At 42.3% G+C, this 18,682-nt stretch overlaps 1 protein-coding gene across 1 annotated transcript in view; it reads left to right on the forward strand.

Annotated features, from left to right (window-relative positions):
- LOC131191804 (laminin subunit beta-1-like) overlaps nt 1–18,682 on the forward strand; it is a 123,130-nt gene that overhangs the window by 56,163 nt on the left and 48,285 nt on the right. Inside the window, exons 11-18 of the mRNA XM_058170287.1 lie at nt 1,420–1,593; nt 5,181–5,293; nt 5,381–5,460; nt 7,974–8,130; nt 10,901–11,056; nt 12,315–12,473; nt 15,730–15,851; nt 17,502–17,622. Of these exons, the coding sequence (XP_058026270.1) occupies nt 1,420–1,593; nt 5,181–5,293; nt 5,381–5,460; nt 7,974–8,130; nt 10,901–11,056; nt 12,315–12,473; nt 15,730–15,851; nt 17,502–17,622 (1,082 nt within the window). The remainder of the gene's footprint in view (nt 1–1,419; nt 1,594–5,180; nt 5,294–5,380; nt 5,461–7,973; nt 8,131–10,900; nt 11,057–12,314; nt 12,474–15,729; nt 15,852–17,501; nt 17,623–18,682) is intronic.

Here is an 18,682-nt window from a genome sequence, read left to right on the forward strand (position 1 = left end):
GGCACAACCAAAATGCATATTCCAGTGTGTTTGTGTATAATGCCCTTTCCTCCAAGAATGTGTCTTCTCCTTAAAGCAGGGGGTCAAATTCAGGGCCCGCAGGGCACATCTGGGCCACAGGATGCTTAGATCTGGCCTGTGGGGCCGCCCTGGAAACAGCGAAGGACTTGCCCATGGTGCCTCTGCCAGCAAAAACGGAGCTCGGGAGGGCTATGCACAGCCCTCCCAGGGTCTGTTTTTGGCTGTGATGGCTACCTGCAGCCCTCTGCCAGTGAAAACAGAGCCCAGGTGGGCTGCGCGCGGCTTCCCCGAGCTCCATTTTTTCTGGCAGGGGGCTGCAGGAGACCATCATGGCCAAAAATGGAGTCGTGACAAGTGACATCAAGCTGGTCACGCCCCCCCGGCTATGCCCCCCACCCCCGAGGTCAAATACAGCCCTGAATGAAATTGAGTTTGACACCCCTGCCTTAAAGGGTAAAATGAGAGAAACATGGACAGGCCAGTATCAATAGGGACCCAGAAAAATCATGATTTTTTTTTATAAAACTCAAAGTTAACCCTGGTTCTTCCTGAAGCTGCTTCAACCTGAAGAGAGAGAGGTCAACAAATTATTATTTCTGGAAGTTGCCATCAATGAGGGTTGGTTTTACGGAGCCTTCACCGTGCTTTGCAGCTTAAACTGCCCAATGAGCTGCTGATCCAGTTCTAAAGAGGAATTATTGAGTCTGTCATCTGCACCTCTATAACTGTCTGGTTTGGTTCTGCAACCCAACAAGACAGACACAGACTTCAACGGATAATTAGAACTGCAGAAAAAACAATGGCTACCACCCTGCCTTCCATTGAGGACCTGTATACTGCACGAATCAAAAAGAGGGTTGTGAAAATATTTACAGACCCCTCACATCCTGGACATAAACTGTTTCAACTCCTACCCTCAAAACGACGCTATAGAGCACTGCACACCAAAACAACTAGACACAAGAACAGTTTCTTCCCAAACGCCATCACTCTGCTAAACAAATAATTCCCTCAAACTATTTACTAAATCTGCACTACTATTAATCTTCTCATCGTTCCCATCACCCATCTCCATCCACTTATGACTGTATGATTGTAACTTTGTTGCTTGTATCCTTACGATTTATATTGATATTGATTCTTTTCTGATTGCTTATTTGTAGCCTATGACTATCATTAAGTGTTGTAAGTGTTGTACCTTGATGAACGTATCTTTTCTTTTATGTACACTGAGAGCGTATGCACCAAGGAAAATTCCTTGTGTGTCCAATCACACTTGGCCAATAAAAAGTTCTATTCTAAAAAAATAATAATAATAGTGGTGTGGCATTGTTCTGCCTATCCAATTTACCAATTTCTTCACCATTACATACGCCCTTTTTCTCTTTCATCTCGTAGCCTGTGACTGTGACCCAGCAGGCTCTTCGGATGGAGGTGTGTGTGACAGTCACACAGACACAACGCTGGGCATGATTGCGGGACAGTGTCGCTGCAAAGAGAACGTGAAAGGTGTGCGTTGTGACAGCTGCAAAGAAGGCTTTTATGGCCTCAACGATCCTCTTGGCTGCCAACGTAAGTAACAAGGCTGTCTGGAGGAACCGGGTAGCTTTACAGATATAGAGATTCTATAGATAGTCCTCAACTTATGGCCACAATGAAGCCCAACATTTCTGTTGTTAAGCAAGACATTTGTTAAGGGAGCTTTGCCCCATTTTACCACCTTTCTTGTCACAGTTGTTAAGTGAATCACTGTGGTTGTTAAGTTAGTAACATGGTTATTAAGTGAATCTGACTCCCCCATTGACTTTGCTTGTCAGAAGATCACAAAAGGGGATCACAGGGCTCCAAAACACTGCAACCGTCATAAGTATGAACCAGTTGTCAAGCTTCTGAATTTTGATCATGTGATCATGGGGGGGGGAGGTTGCTGCAACAGTCGTAAGCGTGAAAAACAGTCATAAGTCACTTGGTTCAGTGCCGTTGTAACTTTGAATGGTCACTAAATGAACTTTTGTAAGTCAAGGACTACCTGTACCTATCACACTCCTTGAGTCCTAGTGGAGCACAATAACTGTAGAAAAGTTATTATTATTATTATTATTATTTATTGGATTTCTAGACCGCCCTTCTCCCGAAGGACTCAGGGCGGTGTACAGCCAGGATAAAACATAAACAATGTACAATTAAAAACTAAATTAAGAAACTTATTATACAATTGGCCGAAAAATTAAAATATTTAAAATCTAAAAACCCCAATTTAAAACATGAATAGAATTTAGAATTTAAAAATTTAAGCAGTTTAAGAAAAAATTTAAGCCAGCCCCGCGCGAATGAACAAATATGTTTTCAATTCACGGCGAAAGGTCCGAAGGTCAGGTATTTGGCGTAAACCAGGGGGAAGTTCATTCCAGAGAGTAGGAGTCCCCACAGAGAAGGATCTTCCCCTGGGGGCCGCCAGCCGACATTGTTTGGCGGACAGCGCCCTGAGAAGTCCCTCTCTGTGTGAGTTATCTCCTTTCCCTTAATTTCATGGGTATGCAATAGATCTATTTTTATGTATTTCCTTTCATTCATTCATTTCTCCTCACTACCATTTCATCCTGTTATATTCCAAGCCTCAGTCTTCCATCTGTTGCATTCATCACCTGATGGATCTATAGATGTTGACTTCCACCATCTATCGTGGCTTTGGTCAATCAAGACTTTCACATAAAGCTTTTAACTAACACAATGTATAAATTAGGTTATCAACGTTAATCATACTGAGACTATATGCCAGTCAGTTTTGGCACATTTGGACCAGTGTGCCACAAGGGGAAACCACGATCCAGCTTTATCCCAAGGGTCTTGTGCTATTCTGTGCAATCTAGAATTTGTAATTCTGAAGACTTCCTTGTAAGCCAACATGCTTCGCATTGCTCACGCCCCATGGGTATATGCTAAGGATGCATTGCTTTAATTAAAAAAAAAATGAATAAAAAAAGAGAATATAAAAGTAAGCACGCTGCAGAGGGAAGCACCGGCATCAAGCTTAATTTAGATTTTTAGCAATGCATCGGGAGCCTGGGCCCTTGTAGTCCCCAAAGAGGCTTTGTAGAAGATTTCTTAAAAAGTGAAACCTAGTGTTTTGTTTGCCTTCAGATAAAATGGGAATAAAGCTGGGGTTAGACTTCAGCATGATTGCACGCCAGGGAACGTATGCGCCTGTCGTTCGGAGACTGTTGCGTTCATACTTCCAGTAATGTTAATATTCTGGCTAGGGAGGCTCTCAAACCACCTGACTCCGAATGCAAATTCAGATCAACCAATGAGCATGCAGGACGCACATCTCCACGCAACACATAGTTGAGATTTAGGAGTTGTGCACATTGGCCTGCCTGCAATCATCTGCAACTTATGCTTACCCATCAATCCCTTTGCAGTGTAGAAATGGGTCATTTTTTGCAGTTCCGGATAAGTCTAAACCAAGCTTAGTTGGCCATACCCAACATGACAGCCATTCTTTGAGACAACCTCTAACATGCTGTCAAAATTCCAAATGTGCCCACTTTCTTAAGAGAGAAACCAGGCTTTATTAGTGCAGTTTCCAGTATCTCTTATGCAGCCTATTATTTCCCACCCATCTGTCTATATTTACTTAAACAGTACTCCCTGTTCTTTAGTGTGTTTTTTTTCTGTAGGCAAAACAACTATGGAATGGAAATTCTTTAGAAATTACTTCTTTGGAGCAAGGTGAAGAAACAGCTTGTACTACGTGAATTCTCTTAGCAGAATCTGAATGTTGAAGTTGTACCATGTTGGGTGGAGTAAAGCCGTTAGGTATTCCCTCTAACTTTGCAGCCATTGAGTCTGCTATGTTGGGTTTTGCGGGGAGGGGAGATGTTTAAGCAGAGAAATGTGTGCCTCAAACCTCATCGCAACACAATCTGGAGGTGCTTTGCAAACTGTGAAGTGAGAGTAGAGGGTTGCATGTCATTCTTGGGCTGTGAGGTCCTTGGTGCTCTCTTAGCTCGGTTATTTTCTTGCAGTTGGTTTTATTATCCAACTAGGCAACATCATCAGTGTTAGAAGGATGTGGGGTTTGGCTTTCTGTTTATATACAAATGGCTTGTTCTGTCAATATTGGTGGTAGCGTTCTTATTAGTTCCTTCATTAGGCTATTGTTTACTGTTTGATTGTTTCTCAGAATTGGTAATTCCTTGATTGAAATATTGCTTACCAATGATTGTTGGTCTAGTATTAATCTCGGTATTAATCTCTGTTTATATTAGACACAATGACATTTCCCCCCCCCCATGCCATCACTCTGCTAAACAACTAATTCCCACAACACTGTCAAACTATTTAGTAAGGCTGTATTATTATTGTTCTTCTCATCTTTCCTATGACCTATCTCCTTTCCTACTTATGACTATAACTTTGTTGCTTATATCTTTGCGGTTTATATTGTTTAATTTAGTTTCATAGTATGATTTATGTTGCATGCTTAATTAGTATCCTATGACTATCACTAAGTGTTGTATCTTATGATTTATGATGAATGTATTCTTACGATGACTATGATCATGATTTATCACTTTTAGCTTTTATGTACACTGAGAGCTTAAGCACCGAAAACAAATTCCTTGTGTGTCCAATCACACTTGGCCAATAAAGTATTCTATTCTATCTATGCTGATTGCTTGCAAGGAGGTGCAATCTTTTAGCTTTTTGATTGTCTCCTTTTAATGATACAGTAGAATCCTCTAGCCATGAACGCTTCTGACTATAACCAAATCGGGTTCTGACCAAAAAAATCACAATTTTTTTCCACACAGCCAATTTCCCCTTCCGTGCCATTTTTTTTTGTAAGTGCCAAATTTTCAAAATTAGGTTCGGGTCATGACCAAATGGGGTATGTAGATATTGTTTATCTCTATGTATCTGTTGAGGAAAGCAGAAACAAACCTCATTCCCTTCTAGCACTGATGATGTTACTCAGCTGGGTAATGAAACATCTGCGAGAAAACAATCAAGCTCAAAGAGCACCAGAGACCTCACAGTTCAACCCTAAGGTGCAAATATTCTCTTCTGTCAGTCCTCATGAGTTTTAGGTTGCCCACTCCACTTTTTAAAGACCAAACATGGATCCCACGGAAATTACTGGCATGTGTTCTCAGCCTGCAGGTGTGACCCTCGTGGGATCATCACAGATAGCAGCCCCTGTGACCAGATCAGAGGTGACTGCTATTGCAAGCGTTTTGTCACTGGGCAATACTGCGACCAGTGTTTGGTGAGTGAGTGTTTTATCAATTGGATTTGTGCTGTGCATGTTTTGAGCCCAGTCCCTAATGGGTGTGTTGGTCCTTCTCTTTCATAGCCTGAATACTGGGGTTTGAGCTACGACGTGGCAGGCTGCCGAAGCTGTGCTTGCGATTTCGGAGGTGCCTACGACAATAGGTAGGACTGCAGTCAGCAGACACCAAAGGGCAGCAGGAAACATTTTAAGTGGCTCCCGAGAGACTGTCTGTTTCTCCACAGCTGAGAATTCTGAATTGACAGATCCTGAAAATAGAGCATCACAAATTGCCTCAGTGGCTGGTGGTCAAAATTCCATAATAACACCAACACCCTTAAGCAGTTCACCATAACAGCACTAACATTCTTCAGCATTGTGCACAATTAGGGATTGTAGATTTTGGTATGAAAAATACATTTAAACATTTTTTAATTTTACGTTCACTTTCTTTTAACTGGTTTCCCATTTTTAAATTTCATTGTAAGCAATGCGATTTATGATTTTATAAGGTACTCCTTGCTATGCTTGTGCACTGTTGTGAACCGTAATGTCGTGATGACCTAATAATGTCTCTAGACAAATGCTTATCCATTCATTTGTTTGTTCAAATTAACACAGATGTGTAGAATTGCTTCCATTTCATATAGCTTGGAGACTTTCTTTCTTTCTTTCTTTCGTGAGTGAAATTTCCACAAAATGATGACTTACACCCTAATGAATCTGAGAAAGCCACCAGGAACCAGACTAAAGTCCTTGGGGGCCACTCTCAGTGTCTCCCACAAGGCTGTGCTTACCTTAGCAATAGTTACTGTAAAAATTCTCCTCCGTGTCCTAGTGCCCTCCAAGTTACATTCCTTTTTGGTTGGGTGAACCAACCATTTGATGAGATGAAGCCATAGAGAAATATAGGTGGTAATTCAACTTATGACCATAATGGAGGCCAACTTTTCTGTTGGAATCCAAGACAGTTGTTAAGTGAGCCGTGTCCCATTTTACTAACCTTTTGCGACAGTTATTAATCACTGCAGTTGTTAAGTTAGTAACACTGTTGTTAAGTGAACATAGGTTCCCCATTGATTTTGTTGGTTAGAAGCAGGGGTAAAATCCTCTGAAATCTGCTACCGGTTCTGTGAGTCTGCTACCATGTGTGCCTGAGGCGCACCCATGCAGCGCTAAAAAAGGAACATTTTGAAGCCTTCTGAGTCTGCAAAGGTAAGTAGAACAGCAAGGGGGGGAAACCAGCTGTGCCACGCGATTTAGATTAGCTATAAAGCAGGAAATCTGACGATTCTAGCTAATATAAATTGTGCGTCACAGCTGATCGTCGCCCAGTTGATCATCAGAAATACTGGTTTGTCCAAACCGCTCCAAGCCGATAGCATTTCTCCCTGGTCAGAAGGTTGCAAAAAGTGATCACATGATCTTGGGACACTGCAACCTATCATAAATACATTCTAGTTGCCAAATGTCTGAAATTTGATCACATGATTGTGGGATGCTACAACAGTCATAAGTGTGAAAAACAATCATAAGTCACTTTTTTCAGTGCCGTTGTAACTTTGAGTGGTCACTTCACAGATGGTTATAAGCTCAGGATTATCTGTTCATTCAGTTGTATGCCTGGCCCATTCATCCCACAACACTGAGCACCTCTATGGGCTGGGAAGGGGTTGGGTTCTCATGCTAGCACCTCTACCGAGGAGCTGCTAATTTTCTTCCCACTCAGCTGCCAAGAGCTCAACTCACAACATAGATATTTTGAGATGTAAGATGCAAACACTTCTTGAGACTTGGAGGTGGGCCAGTTTCCCCTTGAACCTTCCAGGAACATGGCACTCCCCTTTTTCTGCAGCTGGCAAGCTGCCTTGTAGCGTCCTATGACCTGATACAAGGCTTAGGGCAGCCAAGCAGACAAAAAAATATTTGTTTTTCCCATCGCAAAACTAAACATGGCAAGGCAAGAAAAGGATTGCAAGAGTGGGCGTGGGTGGAATTTTGGCACTCCACTAGTGGGAGCCTCGGCTTTCTGCTGTGATAACATCCTTTGCGTTTTGCAAGACTGAATTGGAGAATTTGGGGAGAGCCACGGGCTGCAAAAAACGTGACACTTCTTAATGCCAGGATGGCGAACCTAGGCATGTGGCCAGAGGTGGCACGCAGCCCCCTCTCTCATGGCACATGAGCCGTCGCCCCAGTTCAGCTCTGCCCTGCATGTGTGTACGCTTCCTGCCAGCCAGCTAGTCTTCGGGTCTCTGCCACACATGCGTGGGGAGGCAGGGTGCGTGTGTGTCTGGGGGGGTACATGCGCTTATGAGGGGGCGGGGGGCATGTGGGGGCAGTGCATGCATCCGCGGGGGGCGGGGCATGTGCTGATCAGCCAAAGCGATGGAGGAAGCTGGTTTTGTTTAGTGATCACATAATTCTTTTAACAACCACAGTGATTTGCTTAACAAAAAAATTGTAAAATCGGGCGCGATTCACTTAACAACCGCCTTGCTTAGCAATGGAAATTCTGGTCCCCTCGGAGGTCGTAAGTCAAGGACAGCCTGTCTTGTCACTGTTGCCATTGGCACTGTTGAATATGGCCTGCTTTTTGCCAGTTCCACTCCACTTACGTTGTTCAAAGACTTAGCTAAAAGAGGCTTATTTTTGCTGTTGTGCCTTCTGTCTCCAGATGCTCCATGGACGATGGCCAGTGTCCCTGTCGGCCCCACCTTATAGGTCGTCAGTGCAATGATGTGCAGCCAGGGTTTTTCTGTATGCCCTTGGACTACTACATGTATGAAGCTGAACATGCCACCGGTCTTCCTCCAACCGATCCAGATCTCCCAGTAAGTGTGCCGTGCAAAGAAGAAGGGAATGAACTGGGTAGGACGAAAAACTGCTATATCTGTATGCACTTTTGTCTGTGTCTAGAAAACTGTTGTCATTTATTTAAGAAATAAGGAAGGGAGAGGATACAGGTGGTCTGAGGCTGGCAAATTTGAAGGCTGCTTAAGTGCTAGGGAATACAATCCAACCTAATCTTGCGTAGCTTCTTCTCTGGTAATATTGTACTACTAACTAGAGCATACAAAACATTTGCTAGACCAATTCTTGAATATAGCTCATCTGTCTGGAACCTGCACTGCATATCGGACATAAATACAATAGAGAGAGTCCAGAGATATTTCATAAGAAGAGTCCTCCACTCTTCTACTCGCAATAAAGTACCTTATGCCACCAGACTCCAAATTTTGGGTTTAGACAACTTAGAACTATGCAGACTTCAGTCTGACCTAAGCATAGTACATAAAATTATCTACCACAATGTCCTACCTGTCAATGACTATTTCAGCTTCAACCACAACAATCCATGTGCACACAATAGATACAAACTCAAGGTAAACCGCTCCAAACCTGATTGCAGAAAAGATGACTTCAGTAACAGAGTGGTCAATACCTGGAATGCTCTACCTGACTCTGTAGTTTCTTCCCCAAACCCCCAAAACTTTAAGCTTAAACCGTCTGTTGACCTCACCCTATATATATATATATATAAAAATAATTGCTACCAACCTGCCTTCCATTGAGGACCTGTATACTGCACGAATCAAAAAGAGGGCCGTGAAAATATTTACAGATCCCTCACATCCAGGACATAAACTGTTTCAACTCCTACCCTCAAAACAACGCTATAGAGCACTGCACACCAGAACAACTAGACACAAGAACAGTTTTTTCCCGAAGGCCATCACTCTGCTAAACAAATAATTCCCTCAACACTGTCAAACTATTTACTAAATCTACACTACTATTAATCTTATCGTTCCCATCACCCATCTCTTTCCACTTATGACTGTATGACTATAACTTGTTGCTGGCAATCCTTATGATTTATATTGATATATTGATCATCAATTGTGTTGTAAATGTTGTACCTTGATGAACATATCTTTTCTTTTACGTGCACTGAGAGCATATGCACCAAGACAAATTCCTTGTGTGTCCAATCACACTTGGCCAATAAAAAAATTCTATTCTATTCTATTCTATTCCTAAGAGGTCTGTAAGAGGCGTGCATAAGTGCACCAGTGTGCCTACCATCCCTGTCCTAATATTCCTTTTTACTTTCTCTTTTCATGTATCCAACTTATGTTTATACTTTTACTTGTTATCTTATTATGATTGACAAATTAAAAAAAAACTTCCTAGCCTACTAAAAGGCTGCAAGAGGCAATCCAGAGATGCTGTGGTGTGTATTACCCCTGGAAAGGATATGGCTGACAATTTTCAGCCTAAACTTTTTGAACTTGGGATGGAGATCAACCCCATGTATGTGCTGAAATCGCACACCAAATCTTTTGGTGCAAACTCAAGGTGCTGGGGGCTGCTGTAAAAGAGAAGTTGGGAGGGCCAGGTAATGCCTCTGTCTAGTCCAGGAGTATTTAACACAATATCCGCTGATTCGGCCCGTGGAAAATGTAAGGGGCCAGCCTGCATTGCTTCAGCCCAGTTTACCCAATGCGAAGAGGAAACATTGACCCAGTGTGGCTTTGGCCCAGCCTACCCAGCACAAAGAGGAAACATGCCAGCAGTTTGGGGAGTGGCGTCAAGTTGGCCATGCCCATCCAGTTGGCCACACCCACCCAGTCAGCCTATGCCCCCCCGCTCCTCCCTCCGAGGTCAACCACAGCCCTCATGTGGCCCACAAGGAAATTGAGTTTGACATCCCCAGTGTAGTCCAACAGATTGCTATATTTGCCTGTGCATTTTTACAGCATTTAGAGCACACCCCAATCTTGAGAAATTTGGGGTAAGGTCCAGTGGTAGGTTTCAATTTTTTTTTACTACTGGTTCTGTGGGCGTGGCATGGCTAGGTGGGTGTGGTTTGGTGGGGATGGCAGGGGAAGGATACTGTAAAATTCCCATTTCCTCCTAATCAGCTGGGACTTGAGAGGCAGAGAATAGATGGGGTGGGGCCAGTCAGAATTTTTACTATCAGTTCTCCGAACTACTCAAAATTTCAGCTACCAGGGAATTATTCCTGAGATATATACTAGAGATGTAAAATATTTGATTGTGAATATTATTACAGCAGCCAGGATTATGTTTGCTAAAAATTGGAAAAATGAGAAAATACCTTTGCAAGATGAAATAATTAGGAAGATGATGGAATGTGCAGAGATGAGTAAATTGACATTTGAAATTAGAGCTCAAGAAGATAAGCAATATTATAAAATATGGGATTTATTTTACCACTGGTTAGAAGGAAAGATATGTTAGAAAAGACAATATAAGATGTATATATGAAAGAGATGTTTATTTTGAGATTGCACAAAAAGATATGTAAACACCCCTCCAGCACATTGTAATTCTTTGATGAGAGTGATGTTTTTTTTGTTGTGAAAAAATAAAAACTTTTATTAAAAAAAAAAATTCCACTACCGGTTCTCCAGAACTGGTCAGAACCTGCTGAAACCCACCTCTGGTAAGATCCATGGTTCCTTTCCATTTTGCCCCTTTCAGATTTTAGCTCCTTTGGATTGTTGGGTGGCCAAGGCAGAAAGACACAATCACCCGTAACGATTACAGTGAGATCTGCTTTCTTCCCGGTGACAGGGTGCCTTGAGGCCGGAATCGCCTGTGGATTGTGTGGAATATTACAACGGAGTCCAGAATGGGCGCAGAGTGAGGCTGAGGCGCCAGCACAGCACAATAAGACTCTTGCAGCAGCAGCGAGGGGGGCTCTCGCGAGCTCGACAGCTTCAACAAAAGGTGGCAGTGAGACAATGTCTCTAGGAGAAGTGATACTGGGATTGCCCAGAGCTGTTTGAGATACTAGTAGGGCTACTACAACTTGTAAGACTCAACTTCCAAAGGGGAAAAGAGAGAATAAGATGAGGCCTTCTTTCCCAGCTCACGTTCAGCAATCAGGACTGGCAGCTGAATTTTACTTTGACCCCTGTGAAGGGCACGTGAAGGCCTAGCTTAGAGGAAATTATAGAGAGCTAAGGGGCTAGGACGTTGAGCTTGTCGATTGAAAAGTCGGCAGCTCAGCGGTTCGAATCCCTAGTGCTGCCGTGTAATGGGGTGAGCTCCCGTTACTTGTCCCAGCTTCTGCCAACCTAGCAGTTTCGAAAGCACATAAAAATGCAAGTAGAAAAAAATAGGGACCACCTTTGGTGGGAAGGTAACAGCGTTCCGTGCACCTTTGGCGTTGAGTCATGCCGGCCACATGACCACGGAGACGTCTTCGGACAGTGCTGGCTCTTTGGCTTTGAAATGGAAATGAGCACCGCCCCCTAGAGTCGGGAACGACTAGCACATATGTGCGAGGGGAACCTTTACCTTACCTTATGGGTGTGATACTACATTAACCCCTTGCATAGTACATGCCTTTTACAGAGGTCTGCTGTAACTCTGAATAGTCACTAAGCATTCAATCATGAGTTACCTGCATTTCCTATGTTCTTTTTTCTCTGAAAAATAACTTGTGTTGTAGGGATGAAAGTAAAAATGGATGGATCCATGGATAGATTAGATAGATGAGAGGGAGGGAGGGAGGGAGGAAAGGAAGGAAGGGAGGGAGGGAGGGAGAGAGAGAGAGAGTGTGTGTGTGAGAGAGAGAGAGAGAGAGAGAAAGAAAGAAAGAAAGAAAGAAAGAAAGAAAGAAAGAAAGAAAGAAAGAAAGAAAGAAAAAGAAAGAAAGAAAGAAAGAATTAATTTGAGAGATGGGAGAAGATTCCTGGAAATTGTTGAGCTCTGGTTTTATTAAGCCAAAAGGTAAAAGAATAAAACTAAAATCCATGTGCTTTTCTGTTGTGATTTAAACACATCTTGAGCTTGTAAGAAGGTTTTGCTGGAACAATAGCTCCACATTGTAGCAAGGAAGGCTTCCTCAAAGAGCTGTTTCCACTTGCCAGTCAAGGTGCTAAAAACATACTCAAGGAAGTGCCAGGAGGATGGGAGTAAGAAACACTGGAAAGACTACGATACTATGTCTTTGCTGCTGACACTGCATTTTTATCTACAGCCCGATGTGGAAGTTGTGCAGCGGGAGCACACAGGCCATATGATCACATGGACAGGCCCAGGCTTCGCCCGTGTGCGCGATGGGGCGGGACTGTCCTTCCACATTGACAACATTCCTTACCCAATGGAATATGGCATCTTGTTCCGCTATGAACCTGAGGTAGGTAGAAATTATGGGGTGCGCATAAGTGCACCAGCATGCCTACCGTCCCTGTCCTACTGTTCCCAATTATATGTAATCATTCTATGTGTTTATGGCTATCTTTTGCCTATTTATATCCTTTTTTTGTGTGCCAAAATTTTTTCATGTGTCCATGTCTGGGTCTACTCTGTTATTTGTTTCTTGTTGACAAATTAAATAAATAAATAAATAATTGTTAGAGGGAAGTGGGGGGGCTTTTGACGGGCAAAGTCCTGACCTTATCTTCAGCACATGCATGGGAGCAAGAATGATTTATTAGAATAAATCATTTGGAGGAAATCTTTAAAAATTCGTTTTTCTAATAGAATTGCTTTGATTATCTATACTTGTGCTTTTCATGAATACATATTGGTAGGTCATCATTAGGTCAAAGTGCTAAGATCAAGAAATGGACTTGCAGAAGCATCTTCCCAACTTAGCTCTTACATTCTTAACTACAGCAGCATGGGTGATAGTAAAAAGTAGAAGTAAAATAAATTATTTAGGGTTGGGCGCAAGCAACCAGAACCGCTTGTGAATTAGCAGACGTTTTATTGTTAGTCACCCTATTTTACAAGAATCACACCAGATTACCTATATTGTCTTGAGAATGGTGAGATTAAGCTTCAGAGGTTCTGGGAAAGTTCAGGCTGTGCCACTTTCTACAGTGCAATGACTCTAAACTAAGCCCTCTCTTAATACCTCCTTCCAGTTTAGCTGGAGATTCTACCACCAGAAGAGATCTGCTATAATTTATATATAAATATATATATAAATATATATATATAAATATATATATTTGTTTTCTGAGGTTTTCGCGGGTGTTTGTACGTAGGTCTTTGGTTATTCGGGTTTTCTCCCGCGTAAAATTGGAAGTGTCTTGGCGACGTTTCGACGAAGTCTCATTCGTCATCTTCAGGCTTCAGCTTCTGGGAGCAATGTGTGCTCGCAGCTGTTTCTTCCTTTTAACTGCTAGTGGGGGTTTGAACTGATTGGTTGGGAGCTTGGCTGTGTTCTGATTGGTTGGGGGTTTGGCTGTGCTCTGATTGGCTGGGGGTGTGTTCTGTTTGGGTGGGTGGGCTTGGTTGCCCCACTAGCAGTTAAAAGGAAGAAACAGCTGCGAGCACACATTGCTCCCAGAAGCACGAAGCTGAAGCCTGAAGATGACGAATGAGACTTCGTCGAAACATCGCCGAGACACTTCCAATTTTATGCGGGAGAAAACCCGAATAACCAAAGACATATATATATATATATATATATATATATATATATATATATATGTATATATGTATATGTGTGTGTGTGTGTGTGTGTGTGTGTGTGTGTGTGTGTGTGTGTGTGTATGTATGTATGTATGTATATATCTGGACTGTTCCAAGGAGGAGAACAGCTCTCAATCCATACATGTATATATGAGCCATACATGTATATACTTTTACCTGTTATCTTATATATGATTGACAAAATAAATAAATAATAGATAGATAGATAGATAGATAGATAGATAGATAGATAGATAGATAGATAGATAGATAGATATGCATGCAGTGGTTAGAGTGCAGTACGGCAGGCTACTTCTGCTGCCTGTTGGCTGCCTGCAATTTGGCAGTTTGAATCTCACCAGGCTCAAGGTTGACTCAGCCTTCCATCCTTCCGAGGTGGGTAAAATGAGGACCCAGATTGTTGGGGGCAAGAGGCTGACTCTGTAAACCGCTTAGAGAGGGCTGTAAAGCACTGTAAAGTGTTATATAAGTCTAAATGCTATTGCTATTTGTAATTATACAAAATCTGTCCTTGTTATTATTAAAGTCCACATATATAAGGCCAACTATGACCTTCAGTGTAGTTTTCTTGGCAAGATCTCAGAAGTAGTTTGCCCTTGCCCCCTTTCTAGGGCTGAGAGAAAGTGACTGGCCCAAGATCACCCAGCTGGCTTTGTGCCTGAGACAGGACTCTCAGTCTCCTGGTTTCTAGCCTCGTACCTTAAACACTACATCGAACTAGCTCTGATGTTGGTTATGCTGGCAGTGAAAATATTTAAATCATAGCAAACCAGAGTGGTGAACATATCACGTTGTTATTCTGGTGCAAAAGAGATCCAGATTCAAGTCTATGTTAGGTTTTGGTACTCACTGCATACTCAGTGCATACTCACTAATTGGTATGGGAGAAAGACCTTGAGAGATGATGTGAAGACATGCTGCCAAGGGAATGGTTAGGTAAGAGACGGCATAGCTCACAGCTGCATAATGGGGAGAGAAAGAAGCTCAGAAGAGACCCTGCCTAGCTTTTCGGGTTGTAAAGATGGGAAATTTGCACATGGAGAAATTGCATGTTTCTGTTCATATAGCCTTACAATAAAGTAGAATTAGTTCATCTGGTCGTGTTTACTGTCTGGTTTACTTGGGAAAGCTGATATCGCCTGACTTTGGGCCAGTCATTTTTTTCAGAAAAATATATTTTACAGACTGATTGTTTTATAGGCTGATTGTTTTATAGGCTGATTGAATAAAGTGGTGTATGACTCCATAAGCATCACCAAGGTCTCCTTGAGAGAAAGAAGGGCTATGATAATAAGAAATGGTCAGGTTTTAATGGTTTCTAAACCAAGCCTATAATTTTCTCTAGATTTAATTTTGTGAATACTGATTTGTTCTTTAATAATGAACCTTATGAACCAGTGGTGAAATCCATTTTTTTTTACTACCGGTTCTGTGGGGGTGGCTTGATGGGGGTGGCAGGGGAAGGATACTGCAAAATCTCCATTCCCACCCCACTCTGGGGCCAGTCAGAGATAGTAAAAGCCGGATCTCGGAACTACTCAAAATTTCGCTACCGGTTCTCTAGAACCTGTCAGAACCTTCTGGATTTCACCTCTGTTGTGAACCCTGTTTTGAGTCAGAAAGAGTTATGAAGTTTGGTGCAGTAGTTAAGGTGCTGGCCTGGAAACTAGGAACATGTGAGTTCTAGTGCTGGCTTTTATACCAAAAGCCAGTCACTCTCTCTTTCAGCCCAATTCACTTCTCGGGGTTGTTACTGTGAGGAAAATAGGAGGACGGAGGAATATTACTTATTTTTGCCACCTTGAATTATTTATCAAGTAATAAGGGTGGGATACAAATCTAATAAATAAATAAAGCTCTCAAGAAGGATCTTCATCCTGTGTGAGAATTTGAGAAGGCACTATTTACTCTGGAATTCTGTCTTTAAACCTGTTGTATCTCCTCTTTAGTCCACAGAAGACTGGGAAGTTGTTGTCAGTGTCAGCTCACAGGACCTGCCAGTGAGTCCACGTTGTGGCAACTTGCTGCCCTTTGAACAGGTGTATCAAGGGAGTTTGCCCCATACCTCCAGGTGAGAAGAAATGGGAGCTGGCAGGCAATTTTTGTGGATACCGAGACCATAAACAAAAATGTTGTTCTTTAATTTTATTCCAAACTGCTTACTCAATGGGGAGGTTTATCACAGAGTCTGCTACTAATAGTTTTCACTGTAGGCTTCCCATCCCTAATGACTCTTCTTAAATTGATGGATTAGAATGTGCCTGACAGAATGAAACAGCACTGTGGGCTAAATTCTACATTTTCCAAAGTCCTTTGAGACTCAAGAATAGAATATGTTGTTCAGCAGATGGATGTCTGCAGAGAGGCTCAAAATGTTAGGATGGAGCTGTGAGTGATCATGCACTCAACACTTTGCCTCTTTCTATGCATGGCACATGTTAAAAAGGGGTGGGACTTTGATCACTTGGATGCAGCTGCCATTTTTAACTTTTTGACATTTCATTACCAAACTAGGTAACATCATCAGTGCTTAGATACAAAGTACAAAAAATCTACAGCAAACAAAGTGCTAAAATTTCCTGGAAAATAGTAATTATTCATTTTTAATAAGACACTGTGCAGTACTCTGATTTTCTATCCTTAAGGGATTTTTACTGGTAAGGAAATGATGTAAGAAGGTGTGGGAGAAGAAAGAAGGGTTAAAAGTGGAAGATAATGGCACCTGGTATCTTTTCTCTGAATGAGGTAGATAGGTTGTCAAATAATGACTTAGCCAACAAATCTCTTTACCTATGTTCCAATTGTAACATTGTAAGGTTGAAACTTGTGTTTTGGCACAACTGACTTTTCTTTCCTCTGGCTATTTGGTGCTGAATTGACTGAATTCCCTATAATTAAATGAAAAGCTGCTGTGTTTTATGTGGTTAGAAAGTTATTGATATTTTGGTTTGGCCAAGGGCCTCTGCGTGTGCTGGTGGAATTTGATCCTGCATGTGACTTTGCGTCATCACTTTCATAATTTCTTTCTAAAATACTTACTAACTTGATATTTCTTTTCAAAGTCTGCTGCTGTCTATCTAGTGTTTTTTTAAAAAATTGTACGGCTTATTTCTCTACATACAAATTCCATTTTGCATGAATTTAGCTTCTAGCATTTGTGAGAGGTTCTGATCAATTTATGGATTTCCTTTTCTCTGCCTTTCCAATTTCATTCTATTTCTGTCCTTTTCACTATAGATTCATTCTCTCTCTTTCCCTTTCCCTTTCCCTTTCCCTCTCCCTCTCTCTTTCTCTCTCTCTCCCTCTCCTCCCTCTCTCCCTCTTCCTCTTCCTCTCCTCCCCTCTCCCCCCTCCCTCTCCCTCTCCCTCCCCCTCTCTCTTCCTCTTCCTCTCCCTTTCTCCCTCCCCTTCTCCCTTTCCCTCTCCCTCCCTCCCTTCCAGGGTCACAGCTGGGCTACAGGACATCTCCTTCTTTCTAACAAGATGCTTAATAGTTTGGCTCAGCAGATGGGCTTCTAGGTGATCTGGCCCTACGCCTTCCTATTCAACATAGTTGCCTTTGATCTTCAGATCTGGCAAGTGCAGGTATCAATTCCCCAAGCTTACTATCATAACCTTCTTGATTTATGAACTGGGCTCTTCATCCTGCCGGCATCTGTCTCTACTGTAATGCATTCTGTGTTCTTTCCTGACAAGATCTTTGCTTATCGTTGCTCCCTAGATATTTGCTTCTGCCAAGGCCCTTCTGCTTTGAGCCCAGGAACCATTACAAGATCATCGTGCGATTCCAGCGAGCAGGCGTGGCACAACGCCATCCTGCAGCTTTCATCCTGGTAGACTCGGTGAGAACTCCTTTCTCTTAAGGGCAGTCCCAGTGGTCCACGGCGGTCTAAAATACATGTGTCCTAAGCAGTGGTGAAATTCAAGATTTTTTACTACCGGTCCTGTGGGCGTGGCTTGGTGGGCGTGGCAGGGGAAGGATACTGCAAAATCCCCATTCCCACCCCACTCCTGGGGGAAGGATATTGCAAAATCTCCATTCCCACCATACTCTGGGGCCAGCCAGAGGTGGCATTTGCCGGTTCTCTGAACTACTCAAAATTTCCGCTACCAGTTCTCCAGAACCTGTCAGAACCTGCTAGATTTCACCCCTGGTCCCAAGGATATTCATCTCATTTCATTCTCCCTCGTGTTTTAATGTGTAGGTAGTCCTGGACACATGACCGCAGTTGGCAACAGAATTTCTGTTGCTAGTAAGGCAGTTGCTAATGAATCATGCCTGATTTTTACAACCTTTTTTGCCAGGGTTGTTAAGTGAATCACCGTAATTGTTAAGTGAATTACACAGTCGTTAAGTGAATTTGTTTTACTCTATTGATTTTCCTTGTTTGAAGACAGCTGGGAAGGTCACAAATAGTGATCATATGATCCCAGGTTATAACTGTTATAAATACATTGTGGTTGCCGAGAGCCTAAATTTTCATCACGTGACCACAGGGATGCTGTGATGGTCATAAGTACAAGGACCAATCATCAGTTCATTTTTTCAAACATTCATTAATTGAATGGTTGAAGCTCAAGGACTACCTGTATTTTGATGATTATTTTCGTATTTCTTTGGTTTTCTTTGTCATTTTCTTTTTCACTTCGTTGGTGGACCTCTAGTTGAGGGTGTTTTAATCCATAAGCTACTAGTAAACAAATTATGATCTGGTGAACAGATATTCCTTGATTTATGACCTTACAATTGAACGCAACATTTCTGCTGCTAAGCGAGACGGTTAACTGAGTTCTGACCTATTTTACGGCCTTTCTTGCCACAGTTGTTAAGGGAACCACTGCAGTTCTTAAGTTTAGTAACACGGTTGTTAAGTGACTCTGACTTCCCCATTGATTTTGCTT

The sequence above is a fragment of the Ahaetulla prasina genome, chromosome 2, assembly GCF_028640845.1.
Source record: "Ahaetulla prasina isolate Xishuangbanna chromosome 2, ASM2864084v1, whole genome shotgun sequence".
Classification (NCBI taxonomy): Eukaryota; Metazoa; Chordata; class Lepidosauria; order Squamata; family Colubridae; genus Ahaetulla; species Ahaetulla prasina.